Source organism: Hibiscus syriacus, unplaced genomic scaffold (genome assembly GCF_006381635.1).
Source record: "Hibiscus syriacus cultivar Baekdansim isolate YM2019G1 unplaced genomic scaffold, ASM638163v2 tig00004258_pilon, whole genome shotgun sequence".
NCBI classification, from domain to species: Eukaryota; Viridiplantae; Streptophyta; class Magnoliopsida; order Malvales; family Malvaceae; genus Hibiscus; species Hibiscus syriacus.
The window spans coordinates 78165-99299 of record NW_024062009.1 but is presented as its reverse complement, the minus strand read 5'-3'; the positions used below and the strand labels follow the sequence as shown (position 1 = coordinate 99299).

Genomic DNA, 21135 nt, shown 5'->3' with positions numbered 1-21135 from the left:
AAGGAAGTGTTCGTTTATTTAAATTTATCGAGAAAAGGTTGTTATAGTTTTTAAGATCTGGTCTCGATATTTGTAAATAATCGAACACTCTTTATCTTTCTAAAATGACTTGGTAATTTTAATTTATTTTATTTGAGTGCTTTTCAATATTATTAAATTTACATCTTTGTTTTATGGGATCAAAAATCAAATTAAGTTCGAATTTGTAAAGTTCATTGCAAAGACGTTAATTAATCGACTAGGTACCGATTTAGGGCGTTGTGGGGTGCTAATCCTTCCCCGCACGTAAGTGACTCCCGAACTTGTATTTTGGTAACGCAGACCTTAATTTGTTGTTTTAATTAAAATTAATTTTTATTTAAAATAAAAAACATTTTTGGGTGCCCAATCACATCCTAATCAAAGATTGGTGACGACTCTTTGAACCGTATTTTTTCGATCGTAAAGGAAATCCAATTTTTTTTTGAAACGAGAGGTTTTTAAATCGCATTTTTTTTTAATTAAATCAATCAAATGAGATAAGTCAAAAATTGATGTGGTTTTCAAAATCTCGTTTTTTTACCTTTAAGAAAAAAATCGTTTCGACAGAAAAACTACTTGAATGATCACCTAATTGTAGGTTGATGTAAAAATAACTATCAGTTTTAAAATTCTATCAGTATAATCGCTTAATTATTTAATTGATATCATTCAAGCCACATATCATTAATATTTAACCGAGGTGCGGACGTGTTAGTTAACACAGCTAGTATAGTTACATATTTGGTCCTCAATATTTTTACATTTAATCAATTTGATCTTAATTTAAGTTTAATTTAATAAATTAACCATTTAATCGGGGAGATGACATGTGTCGCTATACGATTGTGACACATGTCATAGCTGATATGTGTAGGCACCTGATTGGAGTGATTTTTATTTATTATAATTTATTTACTTCAATTTTTTTTCAATCTAATCAGATTGTGGCACCTATGGCGTGCAAATGGAACGCCTAAACCACGGGATCAAGTGCTTCAATTGGTTCTATAATTACAACAAACTTTATTTATCTTACAATATTGTTAATGATAGAAAAACAAAGAAATAGAATCATTCAAATGAGATTTCGAACATAGATCAATTATAAAATATATGAGAACCTAAACTATTTAAACAAATATAATATTATTTTATAATTAAATACAATATATATTTTAAATCGTATTTAACGTGAGATATAAGATGAAAAAATAATTTTTATATTTTTATATCTTTAAACTAACTTTAATAATTTTGTCGTACTTGTTTTTTTTATAATTTCATAATTAATTTTAAAAATATAAATATTAAACATATTAAACATATTTTTTAATTTAAATATTACATTAGATAAATATTAGATACAATTTAAAACATTATAATGTATTTAATTATAAAATATGAATCTTAAGCTGGCCATAATTTTATAAAATTAACAAAAAAACTAAATATATTAATTTTTCTCTCTCTTATTTTAATAATTTTTTTGTAAAAGTAAATATAAAAAATATTAAATTTAATTTAAAATTATAAAATACTTATTTTATTAATGTTAAATCTTACATTAAATACGATTTAAAATATAATGTATTTAATTGTAAAATATGAATATTAAATTCTTTTATATTATATAATTGACTTAGGTTATGATTTTATTTTATTTTTTTCTATCAATCACAATATTATAAGGCGAATAAAGTTTATTATAATTATTAAACCAATTGAAGCTTTTTTTTTTGTTGAAACATGTACAAAGGGCCGCCTAGCTGCCTATTTTATCAGCAATTAATAACTCTTCGACTTCCTTGAGTGGGTTTTTCAGAAACACTGTGTCTTCCTGAAATTTCCTTATCTGCTTGGCTATGAAGTTCGCCACACGATTAGCCTCTCTAGGTATGTGCTTCAGCTCTACTTTTCAATTTTTCTTTAAGAATTTTTCTATGTGCTGCAGTATGGTAAATTTTTTGTGCTCAGGCGAGTTGTTTTTGATAAAGTTGATAGCTTATTTGTTATCGGATTCCAAAACCACTTTTCTTTCTCCCCTATTCCAAGCCATGTTTAAGCCTTCAAGAATTCCCCAGAGTTATGCTTCCAAGATGGAAAGCATTTAGTGGTTTGGGCGTTCGATCCCTAGTAAAGGAGCATAAGTTCGAAATTTTGAAAAATGATGATTATTTCGATATTAACCCATAACCAAGTGGTTATTCAAAGTAGTTTACCTTTTTATTTTTTTGAATTAATCACTGGTATCCGATCTATTGACCGACTAATCCAGATCGGGTACTGCAGAGGCGAGGGTGACCCTCCCAATCCAGTTTGTTCTATTCGCAAACGCCATGATTCAAACTCCTGATATTGCTTAAGAAATCTAGTGTCTCATCCCACTAAACCAACTGATTATTGTTAGTTTACCCTTTTATTAAATGCCAGGCATACAATAGATTAAGTGAGTTGGTTGATTTAGGTGGAGAAGGAACCGCCATTGTGAGTGGCGCGTCACTTAAGATACCATACACGTGGGTTATGTTTGATTAAATTCTTTTAATTTATTAATGTTAAATTAATTAATTTGTTAAGGTTTTGGGCGGTAAAACATAAAAAAATATTTAATATGCATTGCCCATGACGAAAAGGAAGAAAGAAACAGAATTGTGATGTATTAAAAGAATTTATTTTAATTTAAGGATCAAAACTAATAATTGTATTCAATTTTCATCTTTAAAAAATAAGCACGTATTAGTTCACTGTTATATCAATGGAAGATAAATGTAATTCATCAGGTGATTAGACTAATACTGTACTAATTAATCTGTTTGATCCTTTATCGTACTTGTACAAAATTTAATTTTTATTATGATGAACACAAAACTTAACAACATCTGTTCAACCCATTTGTATTTTGACAGTTGCTACAATTTTCACTTGTTTGGAACCTCAACCGGCAACACAAACAGATAGAAGCTTGTCGGGGAAAACGGAGATCCCTGTTGTCGAACAGTGGTTTGGATTCGGCCGAGTTAGCAGTTGAAACCCCAGTCTTGGAGTTGTTCTTCCTTCCAAATGAAGAAACCCCAATTGATAGCTCCAAATCTAACTCTTGCTCGTTGCTTGGATATTTGTCCTGCTGTTGTTGTTGTTGTTGTTCTTCTTCTTCATCTGTAGTCATCCCACTGCTGCTAGAGTTGCCTTCTTCAACTGATTCCGCCTTGGCCTTAATTTGGAACTCGTTGATTTTGAAACCCAGAGATGGGTTTGCAGTGAATTTGGTATTTCTGAAATCCAATTCAGTGGGTGTATTTGTATTGGTAGTAGCTTGATTGAGTGGACGATGAGTTTGAGGATCGATTCCTCTGCTTAAAAGCTTCCTTTTGATGTGGGTGTTCCAGTAGTTCTTGATCTCGTTATCTGTTCTCCCCGGTAATCTTGCCGCTATCAAAGACCATCTGCCATTTCAGATATTCAATTCACAATCAGAAACGAAAAAAATAAAGAGATTCACAAATGTTTCCCTTGAAAAAAAAGAAGTAACTTGTTTCCGAGTAAACTGTGGAGTTGGACGATAAGATCATCCTCCTGTTCAGTGAAATTTCCCCTCTTAAGATCAGGTCTCAAGTAGTTCATCCATCTTAATCTGCAACTCTTGCCACACCTAAGCAACCCTGCATACATACATACATACATACATACATACATACATACATACATACATACATACATACATACATACATACATACATACATACATACATACATACATACATACATACATACATACATACATACATACATACATACATACATACATACATACATACATACATATATAATTCAAGACATCAAATTACTGAAAAGAGAAAAAAAAAACAAATAAAAGAAGGGGAAATAGGGAGCACCAGCAGCTTTGGGGAGGGAACGCCAGCAGCCTTCACCATGGATACGGATGTAATCAGTGAGACGCTGGTCTTCGTCTTTGGTCCAGGCACCTTTATTGGTATGTGCCTTTTCACAGCAGGGTGACCGTCCCATTACAATCTCCTATTCAATTCCTACCTTGTAGACACCAACTTTGGTCTCTATATATCTATATATGTAAGAGATTGAGAAAGTGGTAGCGGTGTTTTGTATCTAAATAATTATATTCACGTCATTAAAAAGATTATAAAGAGTATTACTTTATAATAACCTTAAAATATTAAGAAAATAATGAGGTGATTTAGTTTAGGAGAGGTGGGATTTGACTAAGTTGGTGGAAGGGACAAGTAGTTAGGGAGGGGCAGATGGGGGGGGGGTGGATTTGGTAGGTACGTATCTCCACCTCTGCGTCACTTTCATATTTTTTTAAAGGCTCTAGGTGTTAGGCCTCATTAATATTTTAAAGAGTCCCAATGTAAATGGACTCACTAATATTTTATGAGAACAAAAATTAAAACTAATTTTCATTTAATATTTAAAAATAATTGATTGGATCTTAATTTAATTTATAATTATCATTTTCATATCTAAAAAAATTATGAGTTTAAATATATTAAAATGTGCAATAGAACACAGGTGATTATATCTAGTTCTTAGATTAGCACTTGATGAATAAGAGCAGAAGTGATGAAGCAAAAACAAAATAATTATTGTAAAGGCCCAATAATTTACCATCCTGACATGCCCAATATTAGAACGGATCCAGAGCTTAATATATGCATGCCCAATTAGTGAACCCAAACTTTTCTTTTCGCGGAACAGAGAGAGAGAGGTGTGGTTGGCTCCCCCCCCCTTCCCTTCTGTTGCAGTTTCCCCTCAGGTCGAAAGAAACGATCCAAGGAAATGGAAGACATAGAGGATTTGTTGGTCGGCAGCGGCGGAGCTCCGCCTGGGTTTAGGCTACCTTTAAATGCTGTTGGAGTAAATCCAAGGAAGAAGAACAAAGCCAAACCCAGCAAGATTTCTCCATTGAATGACCCTCTCAAAATCCCTGGCACTCAGGTCCATTCCTAATTCCTAATGTAATTATAGTTATCAATTTTTAAATTTTTCTTCATTATTTTTTTAAATTCCTTTTTTCAGACTATTTATGTCAAGACTTTTGGGTGCTCACATAACCAGGCAAGTTTTTTTTTTTTTTTCTTTTTTAATGTTTTAGTTTAGTGATTAGCTTAATGGGTGGTTTTGAGGTTAAGATAAGTAAGACCCAAAACCAGTGCTTTACTCAATGAACTTCAATGCTATTTATATCGTTGTATATATTACTAAATTCTTTTTAGCTTTTCGTTCTTGTTCCTTCAAATACTTAGATTCACCAATAGCTTCTGTCTTCCATGCTTATTCATTCGATATGATTGAAATTCATGGATGCTAAAAGCTTGAAATAATACTTCCCTTGCCCTGCTCTTATGTCTTGTGAAATTGCATATATTTTCTGCAATAACTAGTTATTACCTATGTTGCTTGGGCTTTTCATTTTTTCCTAAAGTAACCGTGCTTGATATTTGTGTATTCGACATGGTATGAAGGTTGATCCTCCAATTATATGAAAAACTTAGAAAATATAAAAGAGCATGCCTTTTACATACTTGTATTGAATGCTCATTCTCAAATCAAATACTTATCAACATATATTTGACTATAAAGTATGGGGTTTGATCTTCCAATGATGTGAAAAAATTTGAAAGAACTAAGCATGCCAGTGTACTTATTCATAGAAGGCACCCTCACCCAAATCCTGGTAAAATAGGTTCATTGTGGAGCTACATGATTTCTATCATTTTAATTTTGATACTTTTGAGTTTTCATGTGATTGCCTTGTGATTTACACTGTTTTGGTTGAATCAATGGATTAAATGTTGTCAAGCGGAGGAGTTCAACACTTGAAAGTCATTGAATATGAGGAGGAAGTATTGTAATATTACCATGTTATCTATACTAATTCAAAATCTTTTATGCTAGAGATGCTGATTGTATTGATTACATGTCAAACCTGATCCATGGTTGGAACTTTGACATTCTGTTTGCAAAAATAGAATAAAGGTGTAATCCATCTTATTCATGTTCACACATCGTTCTGAGTGTAAAATCCAATTTGATTTTGCTATTAGTTTTTCTGATACTTTGACCACTTGTCAGAGTGACAGTGAATATATGGCGGGTCAGCTTTCATCATTTGGTTATGCAATATCTGACAACCCTGAGGAAGGAGACCTTTGGCTAATAAATACGTAAGGCTTTGACCCTTGAATTAATTAATTTGTTATTATCTTTCTCTTGATTGATTGCCCTCACATTATTCTCTTTAATGTTCTTTTAGTACTAGAGATGAGTTCATATATATCATGGTTTTAACAGTTATGAAATCATCAAAACATCAGGTTCTCATGACCTCAATATATATTCCTCTACGTATTACTTTACTAAGGAAAAATAATATACCCAAATACCAGTAACTTTTAAACCAGTCCATATAATCCCAAATTTTCTAATGGTGTCTATTGATATTAATTTTTTTAAAAAGTTCTTCAGCTTGTATGGGTCAGTCATGCTGAAGTGAAAGATCGATGAACATATGGTCACTGTTACTTTTGATGTCTGTCCCCATGAAGTTCAACTTCATTATATGCTTAACTTTTCTACACTGGTTTTTAGTTATGGTAATTATTGGCATATCAAGATTATGGAAAAGATGTCTTGGAGAATTTTCTGGTCTAAATTGAGTGCTTTTTCTTGTAGAGGACAAACCAATTTCACGTGAAGCTGCGTTTCTTAGGGAGTTAAATAAAAATTTTTGTTTTGTATTCCACTTGTGATTGGTGTGATGATTATAAGTTGCCTGAACAAGTCTGACATCAAATAAAGAGTAGGCATCATAGAATGAAAAACATCTACTTCCTCCAGCCTTGAGCCTTTGAACCTCTTTTCACTTCCTGGGATAGTCACTTAGAGGCACAAATATTTTTCTTTTCACACTCTCCCTCTCCCACCCTCCTTTTTACTCTATGGACCTGGTTGTTGATAAATAATGTTTTGATTAAAATATATTGCTCGCGCTGCTGTCTCATGTTTATTATCCTCAGAGGCATCAGAATGGCTAAAGAATGAAAGATATATAAGAACTACACATTTGTCTTAAAGGAATGACAGATAAATTAAACTACGCATTTTTCTTAAAAGAAATTTTGGTAACTTCTAACAATTTTCTCACCTGTTTTTCCACTCCACTCCACTACGTTCTCTTTCTTTTAGCCTTTGTCTAAACTCACCTCTAAACACTCTTTCTATGACACACTTCATCCATTAATTCCCTTCAAACACACTTTATGTTTTGATAATTTGATCTTTTTTTATTTGATTTGCAGATGCACTGTGAAAAACCCAAGTCAGTCAGCAATGAATACCTTAATAACAAAAGGTAAAAGTGCAAAAAAGCCACTGGTGGTTGCTGGGTGTGTCCCTCAAGGGAGTCGAGATTTGAAAGAGCTCGAAGGGGTCAGTATAGTTGGAGTCCAGCAAATTGACCGTGTTGTTGAAGTTGTGGAGGAGACCCTGAAAGGGCATGAGGTGCGGCTTTTGAACCGCAAGACTTTGCCAGCGCTGGACCTTCCTAAGGTTTAAACTTTTAATTATTGCTATTTCAGTTACTTGAATGGAGTTACTTTATGACCATTCTGTTATTGGACCATTGCATTTTGGTAATAGTTAGTTTCCGAATTGTTGGTACCAAATATATTGCTAATAATGCCAAAGGTTTTCCATAACTAAAAGTATAGATAATCTCAAATTAGCACAAAGATGATATTTTTTTACTCTTAAAGATTAATTTAACTTATATTTGTTTTATTTGATATCAGGTTAGAAAGAACAAGTTTGTTGAGATTCTTCCAATTAATGTTGGTTGTTTAGGTGCTTGCACTTATTGTAAGACAAAGCATGCTCGTGGTCACTTGGGGAGCTACACTGTTGACAGTCTTGTAAGTTATGCTGCTTGACTACTATATCTTTTTTACTTTTTGGTTCTGTTTTAATAACCTCTCCGGAATGCAGGTTGAGCGTGTCAAAACTGTTATAGCTGATGGGGTCAAGGAGATATGGTTGAGTAGTGAAGATACTGGAGCATATGGTATTCTAGTTGAAAATATTGTTGAAGTTCCCAAGTGCATGCAGATATTTATAAAGATTAACAGTTGCCTATATATACATATATATGAATACATATCTATGGAAATTGTTCTTATAGTTCATGTGATCTTGTAGGTCGTGACATTGGGGTTAATCTACCAATTTTGTTGAATGCCATTGTTGCGGAACTTCCTCCTGATGGGAGCACAATGCTACGAATTGGGATGACTAATCCTCCTTTTATTTTGGAGCATCTGAAAGAGATAGCAGCTGTTTTGCGTCATCCTTGTGTATATTCCTTTCTTCACGTTCCAGTTCAATCTGGCAGTGATTCTGTCTTGACTGTAAGTCCAAAAATTGATCATATAACATGTTTTTATCTTGATCATGGCCTTAAGTTGTTATTTAGTGACTGAAACAAATAAGTAAAAAAATGTGCATAATGCAGGTAAATGTCCTTAAATATATGCTAAATGATATTTGTCTTGCTAAGTATTTTTTTATTGTTTTAGGCCATGAATCGGGAATATACTGTGAGCGAGTTTAGGACCGTGGTAGATACCTTGACTGAACTCGTGCCTGGCATGCAGATTGCAACTGATATAATATGTGGATTTCCTGGTTAGTATGCAGATTAAGTTGTCTCATTTTCTTTATCATCCTTGATGCACTTATATATTTGGCTTTAACTAAGACACTTCTATTTTTGGAAAATGTTTACCAATATCTATGTCTGGTTTTAAATAAGGTAAAGAACTAAATACAGAAAGCAAGATTAAAAACAATTGGACCGGAGGTCAAACCAAATGGTTCCAGTTCTTGATACAATTGGTTCAACCTGCAAGACTTGTTGGTTTACTTTAAAGGAAAATTAAGAATTTAAAAATTATTTTAATGTGAAAAAAATGTTAAATGTAGTAAATAATTAATAAAATTATGTATTTGACTTAATAATATGGTCTTTGATATAAAATCAAGTGCTTATAGGTTCAAATATCATCAATTACCAAAAAAAAAGGAACAGTTGTCTGTTTTATGTAGTAAATTGATTGGACAATCTGCTGGTTCCCGGTTCAACTGGTCTGTCAGATCCCGTTTTCTAGTTTTATGGAACACAAATAAATTAAAATTCGGTACTTCCTTTTCCCCTAGCAAATTAGGAAAAAGGGTTTACGACTGTAGTAATTATTGGTACTTTATTTCATTTTCTAATCCTAGAATAAAGGCGGAAGGAGAATATAGAATTATTTTTTAAAATTAACAGGTTCTCAACATTTGTCGTAAGTTTGGAACAAACAGCAATTTTCTACTAATTGGAATTCTTCAGGATACAGTTTTTGTTGGGATTGTCTGACTGCCCAGGCCAGAAACCCTGGCCTTCTTTGGGCGGGGCTGAGCAAGGGTTTAAGCACAAGCTCATTACCAGGCCAGCATAAGTTTTTAGTTTCTTGAACAACTATTGTTATTTGTTTGGTTTCAGTCTTCAAAATTGAAATATATTAATATGAAAATAATTTATTTTACAAGAGCTGCAAGCTAGAGGTTCCCATGGCCTAGATTTCATGTGATCACAAACCTTGGAGAGCTAATCCTGGCAACTCATGAAAATGAAGTTTTATTGTTAAAATAGTACAAAAGCATATTATATTAATAGTTAAATTAAAATTTAAATTAAACTAAATTGAATCCATTTAATGAAATAATCACTTGAGCTCGGGCTTGCAATTTAATATCTTACCTGAGAAAGGATGAAGCTTGTGGCATGGGCGGGCAGCTAGCCCATGAACTGATCTACTCCATTCCAATGGGCTTAGGGAAGTTTCAATGCTCAGCTCAAATTGGCTAAAGAGTCTCCCAAGTCAGGCCAAGGGGAGAAAAGTTCCATCACAAATATTATCCTATAAGATCATTTACTCTTAATAAGCTGCTTAAGGACTTAGTTTAATGGTTTTTGATTCAATTGTAATCATTTTTGTGTCATTTCAGGTGAAACTGATGAAGATTTTGCTCAAACAGTAAATCTTATCAAGGAATACAAGCTGCCGCAAGTTCATATATCGCAGTTCTATCCTAGACCTGGTAAGGCGTTTGTTATTGCTGAAATTTCTTTGATATAATTTTCTACTTTTCTCTCTCTCTCTCTCTCTCTTGTTGGCTTTATTTTACTAGAAAATTAATCTTTCTTTTGTTTACTAATTATCAATATGAGGCCCTATGCAGGGAATATTTTGTTATGTTCCATTGGAGCTCGTGAATTCCTGGATTTTAATACACATCTACTTAAGCATCCATTTAAGGACTTGTACTATTGTAGCAGTCATTAGGCTATGTTACGATGTCTTTAGGCAGCTTCGTTTGTTTACTAGAATACTTAAACAAACAAATCCTTGGTGAATAATTTAAAATTGGAAAAAAAATTGTTTCCATGACTATTATTCCCTCTTGCAGCTACGAGGATAGAAGGTGAAAAAATACAGATTGCCAGGGCCTGTTTATTTTTTAAAATGTTTTCCGGTCTCCATGCCGACTGTTTGAATTTATTGATTTCTTTTTAGTGGAGTTATCCCACCTTATGTATTAGGCTTCCTTTGGTCTTATTTTTAAAATTGTGCCCCTTCACCTATTGCCAATTGGTTTTAGGTTGGAGGCTTAACATTGTAGTAGAGCCATTGTTATGTTCTTCCTACCTAATCTCATGAGTGGGAGGATGATGACCCCTGGTGAGGTTGTCTATGCGTAGGTTTGTGTGTCACATCTGTTAAGTATTAGGTTTCTTTTGGTCTTATATTAAAATTGGGCCTCTCCTCCTACTACCTATTCTTTTCTACAACCTTCATTACATTTTATTAACATTGAAATAGAAAAACATTAAGTCAAGGAGGCAGCATGCCTTTAGTAAGAAAAATGCAACTTATGGAACTGCAAAGGTTAGATTTTTTGTAAATAAACAAGTACATCATTCTATAAGTGTTTTTTTTAGATATTGATTGTAAATCATCCAAATGCTGGGAATAAAAATTATGTGGTACAGACTGATTTAAGGTTAATAAATTGGCCTATTGGATGATAAAAAAAATTAATAGAATGACAACTTCTGTAGTATAGAGCTAAACAAATGATTAGCCCTTATTTAGCTGTGCTAATAAGATTTTGCATTATTTAGCTATATTTGACTTGCTATAAATCCATGTTTGAAATGATATATTTGTAGAAAACAGACTGTAGAAAACAGACAAGTCTGTTATTTTTTATTCTTGTGTACATTCAGTAGAACATATTACATATTTATATACAAATTATGCCTCTAAACTAGGAAACTCTAAGAAAGGAAACTAATCCTAGGAGATGTAATCCCTTGAAATAAGGGATTGAAAAAACAGAAAATAATTACATAATCTCTTAACTTAAGGGATTGACAACTCATTTCTATAATTCCTACACTCCCCCTCAAACTGGTGTATATATGTTGTATATACCCAGTTTGAATGACATCTCATCAAAAGTCACTCGTGGAAGGGCTTTGGTGAAGATATCTGCCAGCTGTTTCTTCGTCAGAATGTACTGCAGTTTTGCAACTCCATTGTTGACCTTCTCGTAAATAAAATGTCTGTCTATCTCAATGTGTTTCGTTCTATCATGCTGCACTGGATTTTTTGCTATACTCATAGCTGATTGACTGTCACTAAAAATCTCAAAATTATTCTTGTCATCTAAGTCCAATTCTGTGAGCAGTCTTTTAATCCACATTCCTTCACATATTCCGAGAGCCATTGCTCTAAACTCTGACTCAGCACTACTTCGAGAGACAACAACTTGTTTCTTACTTCTCCAAGTCACCAAATTACCCCAAACGTAGGTACAGTAGCCACTAACTGACCTTCTATCAGTTAATTCACCTCCCCAGCTTGCATCTGTATAAACCTTCACTGTTCTGTCTTGATTTTTTCTAAATATAAGTCCAGCTCCTGGGGTAAATTTCAAGAACCTTAAAATTCTGTTAACAGCTTCCAAATGATCTTCTCGAGGATCACTCATATGTTGGCTGACAATGCTCACTGAGTATGCAATATCAGGCCTGATCAGTGACAGGTAGATTAACTTCCCAACTAACCTTTGGTAGGATTCCTTGTTTACTGGATTTCCAGTCCTCTCCTTGCAAAATTTCAAGCCTGGCTCCATTGGAGTTTCAACTGGTTTGCAGTCGAGCATCTCAGTTTCTGCAAGAAGATCCAAAACATACTTACGCTGGTTTATGACCAGCCCTTCCTCGGACCTTGCAACTTCCATACCCAGGAAATACCTCATACTCTCTAAATCCTTGGTTTCAAACTCCTTTGCAAGATTCATCTTTAGCTTTTCTATTTCTTCTATATCACTGCCAGTTATAATCATATCATCTACATAGACAATTAGGAGGGTTATCTTACCAATCAGTGTAATTTTTCTGAATAATGTGTGATCTGCTTGGCTTTGTTTGAAACCATTCTGTGTCATAGCCTTAGCAAATCGATCAAACCAAGCCCTGGGAGACTGTTTTAAGCCATATAAGGATTTATTGAGCTTGCACACAGTTTTCTTAGTGACTTTTCCTTCTAATCCGGGGGGGACCTCCATGTATACCTCTTCTTCAAGGTTCCCATTCAGAAAAGCATTCTTTATGTCCAGCTGATGCAATTTCCAGTCTATGTTAACAGCTACTGATAACAATATTCTGATGGTATTCAATTTTGCAACCGGTGCAAAAGTCTCCTGGTAGTCGATGCCATAGGACTGAGAAAAACCTTTAGCAACCAGCCTTGCCTTGTATCTTTCCACACTCCCATCCGAATGATATTTGACTGTGAATATCCACCTGCATCCAACAGCTCTCTTCCCTTTTGGCAAATCTGTCAAACTCCATGTTTTATTCTTTTGCAATGCTTTTATCTCTTCTTCCACAGCCTTTTTCCACTCAGGAGATTGAAATGCTTCTGTCACATTTCTTGGGATTTTCACAGTGTTAATACTGGCAGTGAAGGCCCTGAAATTATACTGTAATTTCTCATATGCAACATACTTATTTATGGGATGAGCAGTGCATTTTCTTACCCCCTTCCTAATAGCAATAGGAAAGTCATCAAGATCAACAGTAGTAGCCTCTTGGTAACCATCATTACCTTCTGTTTCAGCTGCAGCAGGATTCGAATCTGGTTCTTGGCAAATGCTAGGCTGACTGATTTCTTCAGCAACATCTTTCCTTCTTCTTGAGTAAACACTGAGTTGTTTCGGTTGGGGAGTTATGGTTTCAGGGTCATTGTTAGGTGCATTTTTGGTAGTGGTGGAAGGTGTTTTGCACGGACTAGAGTGCTGAGATAAGGAGGAAGGTAATTCATCAGAGTTATTTAGGTTATTCCCATCACCCTCCCTAGGAACTGGGACAGTGCTAGCCGGCTTTGGAGAGACAGTAATAGGTAAGGAAAGGATAGGTTGTAAAGAAATATCGGTTTGAACAGGTTGAAATTCCTTGTAACTAATAGGCTGTAAAGAAATATCGGTTTGAACAGGCTGAAATTCCTTGTAACTCTCCCCCTGAATTTCTGTTCCTGAAAAATAAGGTTGGTTTTCAAAAAATGTAACATCAAAGGAGACATAGGTTTTTTTGGTGGAAGGTAACACTTGTAACCCTTCTGACTCGAAGAATAGCCCAAGAACACACACTTTATGGACCTAGGATCTAATTTCCCTCTGTTGTGGATATGAACAAAGGCTGTACACCCAAACACCCGAGGAGAAAGACTTGAGTTGAAATGTTTAAAATGGGGATACAGCTGAAACAGAACCTTAGTAGGAATTTTGAAATCTAAGGTTTTACTTGGCATTCTATTGATGAGGTAAGTGGCTGTAAGAAGAGCTTCCCCCCAAAGATACTTAGGAGCATTAGCAGCAAACATAAGAGACCTAGTAACCTCTAGAAGATGTCTATTTTTCCTTTCTGCTACCCCGTTTTGTTGAGGTGTGTTGACACAAGAAGTAAGGTGAACAATGCCTTTTTCCTTAAAGAAATACCCAAGGGTTTTATTCAAATACTCACTCCCATTGTCACTCCTTAGAATTTTGATTTTTGTGTCAAATTGGGTTTCAACTTTTTGATAAAAACTTTTAAAGAGAGACTCAACCTCAGATTTTTCTCTCATTAAGAAAACCCATGTTGTCCTAGAGTAATCATCTATAAAAGACACAAACCACTTATACCCAGAAATACTTTTGACAGGAGAAGGGCCCCAAATGTCACTATGGATGATGGAAAAAGGTGGTGTTGGTTCAAATTTGGCTGGAATATATGGTTTTCTGGTGTGTTTGGCCATTTGACAAATTTCACAGGAAAACAAAGACGGATCTTTATTAATGAATAAGTTCGGTAACATTTTGGAAAGATAGAAAAAATTAGGATGACCTAATCTAGAGTGCCATAACATAATTTTATTGGTATTGAGATCAGAAGATAAAATTGGTTTCCTAAGAGCACTAGATAAGGCATGATTATGAGATGCTTTACCTCCAAGGGTGTACAATCCTTTGCCCAGCCTAGCACTGCCAATCACCCTCTTCGAGCCCTGTGTCTGAAAAATGCAACCACCAGTACCAAACACAACATTACAATCAAAATCTTTAATTAATTTGCTGACTGACAACAGATTGCATGCAAGTCTAAGGAATATAGAGGACATTATGAAGTAGTAGATTTTTGTTTAATGTAACAGAACCACTCCCTTTGACTGTAGTGAGAGAACCATCTGCTATTTTGATAGAAGCTGGTAAGCTGCTTTCACTATATTCCTCCAAGATATTAATATTTCCTGTCATATGATCTGATGCACCCGAGTCTATTATCCATTGTACCGAGGAAGCATATGGATTATTTCCATCAGTAGTAGTATAAGTCACATTTGTAGGCTTGGCTGTCATACTGCTCAAAATCTGCTACAGTTCCTCTATCTGTTTCTTGCTAAAAATGCTTGAGGAATCATCTTGAGAGGCAATATGAGGCTCCTTTTGAAACCTGGACCGTGTGTGCTGCCAATCGGCTGGTTTTCCGTGCAGCTTCCAACATTGATCTATCATATGGCCTGGCTTCTTACAATGTTCACACCAAAGGCGATTTTTCCTCTGTTGCTTTGAAAATTTGAAAACTGAAATCTGAAAATTAGATTGAGAGGGGCTGGTCTGGGAAGTGATTTCGGATGCTGAGGGATCCGGATTAGCCATGAAAAAAATAGAGTTGAATAGGAATTGATTTAAAGAGAAGCGGAAATCGGATTGATCGCTCTAACCTGATACCATGTAGAAAACAGACTGTAGAAAACAGACAAGTCTGTTATTTTTTATTCTTGTGTACATTCAGTAGAACATATTACATATTTATATACAAATTATTCCTCTAAACTAGGAAACTCTAAGAAAGGAAACTAATCCTAGGAGATGTAATCCCTTGAAATAAGGGATTGAAAAAATAGAAAATAATTACATAATCTCTTAACTTAAGGGATTGACAACTCATTTCTATAATTCCTACAATATTAGTTGTTGTAATCTTAATGTATGAACCCCAAAAGTTGAGATATTAAGACATCACTGGACTTCTTTTTCTCAAAATAATAAAACAAAACATCACTGGATTTCATAATTCAGACCTCATCTGTTGAACAAACTATGCTTGATATTTCGCTTAGCCAATGTTAAGACTGTTCATTTGTTTGCTCCTAACTTTGCTAAGCTGAGACGTTCATATGTATGATCTTTCTAAAACTAGGAACTCCTGCTGCAAGGATGAAGAAGGTCCCAAGTACTATAGTGAAGAATCGGAGCCGTGAATTAACTTCTGTTTTTGAAGCCTTTACACCGTACAATGGAATGGAAGGCAGAGTTGAAAGAATTTGGATTACTGAAATTGCAACTGATGGTATTCATTTGGTATGACTATTTGCTACTGATAAAATATACTTTTGCACTTCTGTATACTTCTTTTACACCCTGCTGTTGGGCTGCTTTGCGATGGCATATTAATGTGTTTACTGCCCTGGTGTCTTGCTCTCTAATGAACTTGATTTCTTCCTTTTTTTTTGTTAGAAACGAACTGCCCCTTGCAAACCAGTTCAGTGTTTAATTGATTTACTCTGCATTCAAGTTTTCTTTCCTGTTTTCTTCTGGGTTTGATGAAAGGCAGTGTGGTATATATATTTTTTTACTTCTAATTTGAAAGTCTGCAAGTCTTGTCAATCTTCTCTGTTTGACTCTCTTAATCAACATTTTGCAGCTAATTCCATTCATGGTCTACTGATATGGTACATGGCATTTCTTGTGCTCAGAATTTATCTAAATGCAATTTTCAGTGCCATCTCATATCTAGCTTGTGTTTGCTTTATGGTGTTTGAAATCGCTTTATTCTTCAACCTTTTATTGGACATTCTAGTTACAACTTGTCACTTTATTGAAAGGCTTTATCTAGTGTGTGCTAACGTCTTACTTGTATTCTCTTCATTGTCCCAAGGTTGGCCATACAAAGGGATATGTGCAGGTTCTGATAATTGCTCCTGAAAGTATATTGGGCACTTCAGCTATGGTGAAGATAACATCCGTGGGAAGATGGTCAGTGTTTGGGGAAGTGATTGAGACCCTCACTCTAGTAAATGTGAAAATGGCTCCGGAGAACGTTAATACTCAGGAGAAACCGCTCCCTTGCTCCAACCGGTATGAGAGTTGTGCATGTTCTAAGGAGCCAGAACCATGCTCTTGTGGACCAGACTTCTGTGGTGGACAGATTAGATTGGAAGAATATGCGGTTTCCAAGAATGATAGTTTGATGGAAAACCGAGTTGGCAAAAATCCGATTCACTGGTTAATAAGGAAGCGAAGGAACCATGAGCTTGAAAAGGTGGAGAATGATATCGACTCGGGGATAAAGAACAAGCAGGATTGGACCCCAGGCGGCTGGGGTATTGTTGATAGGGCTCTTCTTGTTGGAATCTTTGTCAGCTTTTTGATGATTGTTGCAGTAATAATGCATCTAGAATTTAGGACTTTACCATCAAAATGAAATTTTGTCCTTTAGACTGTTATTCTCATTTTGGCTTTGGAAGATTTCCGATGTCAGAATTACCTTTCTTCTTGTTATACTTTTTAACACAAGTGCCAATGAGATTTGATGGATTTGCAGAATCATTTTTAAACTTATTTTTTATTATACAAACAGTTATCCTATAAATCTGAAGTAGTTGTACAATACTTGCCGGCACTGGCCTACAATTCCTTTTACCTTTTTTACTCCCTTGTGGATGTACTTAACATACATTCATGACGTGCACAGTTGATAATTTGAGCAAAATCTTGAAAAATCAGCTGAAAAGAATTGTGGGGTTCCATATATGAATCTGAAGTCCAACTGAGAAAGTGCATATCCAAAGCAAGAAAAGTGAGATTCTGTAATGGGGTAATGGGTTGCTTTTCTCTTCCCCATCTTCCGGTATGATATCTGTTGAAAGTTATTTACTGAATCCCCTCTATTCACTTACTGATTAAACGAATAATTATGAAAGGAGTTCCCTTAATTTCTCATATTAGCATGTCTGACTTGGATGGTAATTTTTTGAAGAAGTTGACAGGCACCAACGGCAGCTTGCTCCTGAAGCGTGGATGGCGTAGCCAATAGAGACCGAACAGAACAGCCACCACTTGGAATGGGGTAACATAAACGAACACTTACCAGATCAAGGACAAGATGATGAAGATTGTTGTTGATCTCGAATCACGCCAGCTTAGTATTGCCTGAGCCCTTTCTCCTTGGCTTGCCAGATCTCCAACCACTGTTTGTACCCTACCGGCAACACTTCGCAGCCTATCGTACCTCATTCGTACGATATCCGATGGTCTGGATGTTGGAAATGAGTCAAATTCTTCATCTAGCTCATCGGGATGTGCATTATCTGCTTGAGAAAGCCGGGAATCCATATGTGGAGGATGTCTCGGTCTGAACTGGTAGTTCCATATCCCGATCACAAACAGGTAGAGGAAAACTGTAGGCAATATTAATTCTGGGTAGCAAACAAGTATCAAGAACAAAACATGCACCAGACAAGTTGTGATTGGGTTTCTCCAGTAGCAGATATCGTTGAACCACTTGCAAACAGCAGTAACCCCTGAAAGAACTGACATTATGCGGTGGAAATTTGCTTTGCTTCTCCTGAGACTCCACATATGGTAATCCACATCCAACATGTACCCGACCACCTCGCGCCTCAGTGGTGGCTCTTCTCTTTGCAATCTTGCTGCCACAATCCGCATTGCTTGGTGGTGCAGCCAGTCTATGTTCATAACTGGTATAGGATTGACATAGTGCATCTTGGGAAGCAATGGTCTTCCATATTGAGCCACCATGTTAACCCAAGCAGTGCAAGTGAACCTTAATGCCAACTGAAGCTCCCCATGCTTCTTCAAACCAGAAGGTGTAAGAACAAATAAAGGATAATAATGAGTATAAACACGATCTATTTCGAGAGTCGATAGCCGAACTCTCACTTTTCCAATTTTTTGATCCCTTGCATCATCTTTGCTTCTATTGGTGTGGGCATTGTCAAACACACCAACGGTGATCACAGTACACGGATCATGAACTTCCCAAGTATACTGCTCATTCCATCTAGGAGTCGGTATCAAGAAGCGTTCTAGTCCTCACCCATTTGTTCCCATACTTTGCTACACAATATGCGTCAGTCATCTTACCTATCTTCGTCTTCATAGGCAGCAAGTTCCTTGCACTCAAAATCCCAAGTTCGAGAATCCCGATGCTCGGCTTCCTAAGATGCTTCGACGATGGTTGAAGATCACCACTGAAATGTGTAGATTCGTCAAGAACAAAATACCCTGCCTCAAGAAAAAACCGCTACAAGATCTTGCTTGAGAATTTTTCTTTCTTCGTTTCACCCTCCTCTTCCGCCTTTGAATATGGCAACTTGAAATTTGTTAAAAGCGGAGCAAGTGTTTTAGTGGTAACAGGTAAAGCAAAGGTCTTCCACTATCACTATGTCTGGGTTAGCCCTTTCAATCCCATGGATTCGAGTGATGTATGTTTTGCAATTGAGTTGAAGTATTTACGTTGTCTCTCGAGTATGTGATTATTTCTCATAGTCGTACCCAGTTGTATGCAAAAGATTGCACACAGATTCTCATCAGCATTTTCTTAAACTTTATACCAACAAAATACCTAAGCATTTTAAAACCCAGCTGGAGTTGTTGTATTCTTTCTTTCCATTTTTATTTGCTCATTTTTCAGATTACAATGATATTATTATTACGTATTTGACCAATTTGATAATGGGTGTCACTTGGATCCTACCTGTCAACCCATATGCATTAAATTAGGTGACCCTTATTCCTATATATAATGATATAAGGTGAGGTAGGATAGTAGGTTGCCCCCAACGTCAGGTTGAGAGCAGTTTCCGTAAGAGACCTCCGAATTATGAATTACCCACCGCGGGACTTGATCCCACGACCCCAAGGTTAAGAGCCTTATGCTCAACCCATACGCATTAGTTTCTTGTATTTATGTGTTTAATTATTATTATTTTTAAATTTATGATGTATATCTGTAGGGAAATTAAGGAAATAAGATTATTGAGAAATGGGGATATTCTGAAATTAATTAGGAAAATAACATTATTGTTATACTGTAACTTAGATTAATCGCCATGTAATGCTACATCTTCCTTTAAAATTTTTAATTTTCTAGCGTTGAGATTAAAAAGTAAAAGAATAGGAAACTCAAATGTAATTTTTTTTTTTTAAATCTCTCGGGAAAAGAAAGTGCTGCCATGACGAGCGACGACCTTTGAAATAATCTTTTAAAGGTTATAATTTTCAAAACATCATTTGAAGTCTTTTAAGTTTGATTTTTTTCATTTCAATACCAAATTATGAATAAACTACTCATTTAGTACATAAACTATCAGTTTTAGTATGTTTTATTACTTAAATTTTCAAAATAATACCCAATGTTTAGTTTTTATTTCAATATAGTACCCGTTTAAAACTTAAAATTAAGTTATAAAAAATTGAAAGTTTAGATATTAAAACGGATTAAAATTTATAGTTTATATATTAAACGCGTTAAATTTTTAACGATATTATACTAAATAAAATAAAAATTAAACGTTAAGTATATTTTCTTGTTGAATTAGCAGAAGTGTAATCTGGTTTGGGAGCTCCGAGTTGTGGGATGGAATGCCAATTATGGAGCTGAATTCGTGCCGACGACCGAAGATGATTATACCGTGATCGTGTCGAAAACGAGGAAAGTATCCTCCGCTGATGAAACCATGATTTCCGATAGCTTCAAAACCAGTGAGTCTGGAAAAGTTGTTCTCACCATTGATAATCAAGCATCAAAGAAGAATAAGCTTCTTTATCGATCCAAGACCAAGGCTTACTCTGATTGAAGACTAAAGGAGAATGTGTTTGGATTTTGTTGTTGAAACTTTAATTTATAAATTTAGAACCGTTGGGATTTATTTTTATATTTTTTATTAGTTAATTGGGATTTTGGTTTTATTTGATATTTGTCGCAACCGTCTTTCGGTTGGGCCCCGGAATTGGGCTTCGACTTAGGAAAATGTAGATTGGAGTCGCCACCGATCATTTATTTAAAAATAAATGGGTTGATCGGATACCCTATTTCTTACCTGATCTGCGTCTTATCAGAGATGTGTCGGATTCGGGAGTCGGTTACAGTCAAGGAAGGGCTAGCACCCTTGAACTGCCCTTTCGGTACTGTGTAATTTCCAGTTGTCTTTAATTAAGGAAATTGAAAGTTAAATTACAAGGTAAAATATTGATCCAAATTGCTTACCACTGATTGTTTGAAGTTCTCTCAAAAAGCCAAGGAAAGGGTTAGGTAATGAAAGTAATAAAATAGAAAAATAAGGCGAACAAACGAAATAATATAAAAAAACAATGTATACAAAAAAAAAGAATGAAATATGACTA

General features: G+C 35.1%; 2 protein-coding genes and 1 pseudogene across 3 annotated transcripts; 1 reads left to right on the top strand and 2 right to left on the bottom strand.

Annotated features, from left to right (window-relative positions):
* Window positions 1–2882: 2882 nt before the first annotated feature.
* LOC120192928 (transcription repressor MYB6-like) lies at window positions 2883–4095 on the bottom strand. Its single transcript, XM_039195606.1, has 3 exons — window positions 3915–4095; window positions 3551–3680; window positions 2883–3464 (listed from the first exon to the last, which is right to left on the bottom strand). The coding sequence occupies exons 1-3, from the start codon at window positions 4045–4047 to the stop codon at window positions 2891–2893; spliced, it is 837 nt and encodes a 278-aa protein (XP_039051537.1). The 5' UTR covers window positions 4048–4095; the 3' UTR covers window positions 2883–2890.
* Window positions 4096–4789: 694 nt separating this feature from the next.
* Window positions 4790–17324, top strand: LOC120192913 (threonylcarbamoyladenosine tRNA methylthiotransferase-like). Of its 2 annotated transcripts, XM_039195596.1 has the most exons (11): window positions 4790–4995; window positions 5077–5115; window positions 6133–6224; window positions 7359–7608; window positions 7851–7970; window positions 8044–8119; window positions 8254–8462; window positions 8631–8739; window positions 10105–10197; window positions 15908–16068; window positions 16646–17324. In XM_039195596.1, exons 1-11 carry the CDS (start codon window positions 4837–4839, stop codon window positions 17189–17191), a joined length of 1854 nt encoding a protein of 617 aa, XP_039051527.1. In that variant the 5' UTR covers window positions 4790–4836; the 3' UTR covers window positions 17192–17324. The 2 variants fall into 2 exon arrangements, with proteins under 2 accessions (XP_039051527.1, XP_039051529.1); XM_039195598.1 differs by lacking the exon at window positions 6133–6224 and having other exon boundaries at window positions 4821–4995.
* Window positions 17305–20521, bottom strand: LOC120192850 (annotated as a pseudogene).
* Window positions 20522–21135: the final 614 nt, after the last annotated feature.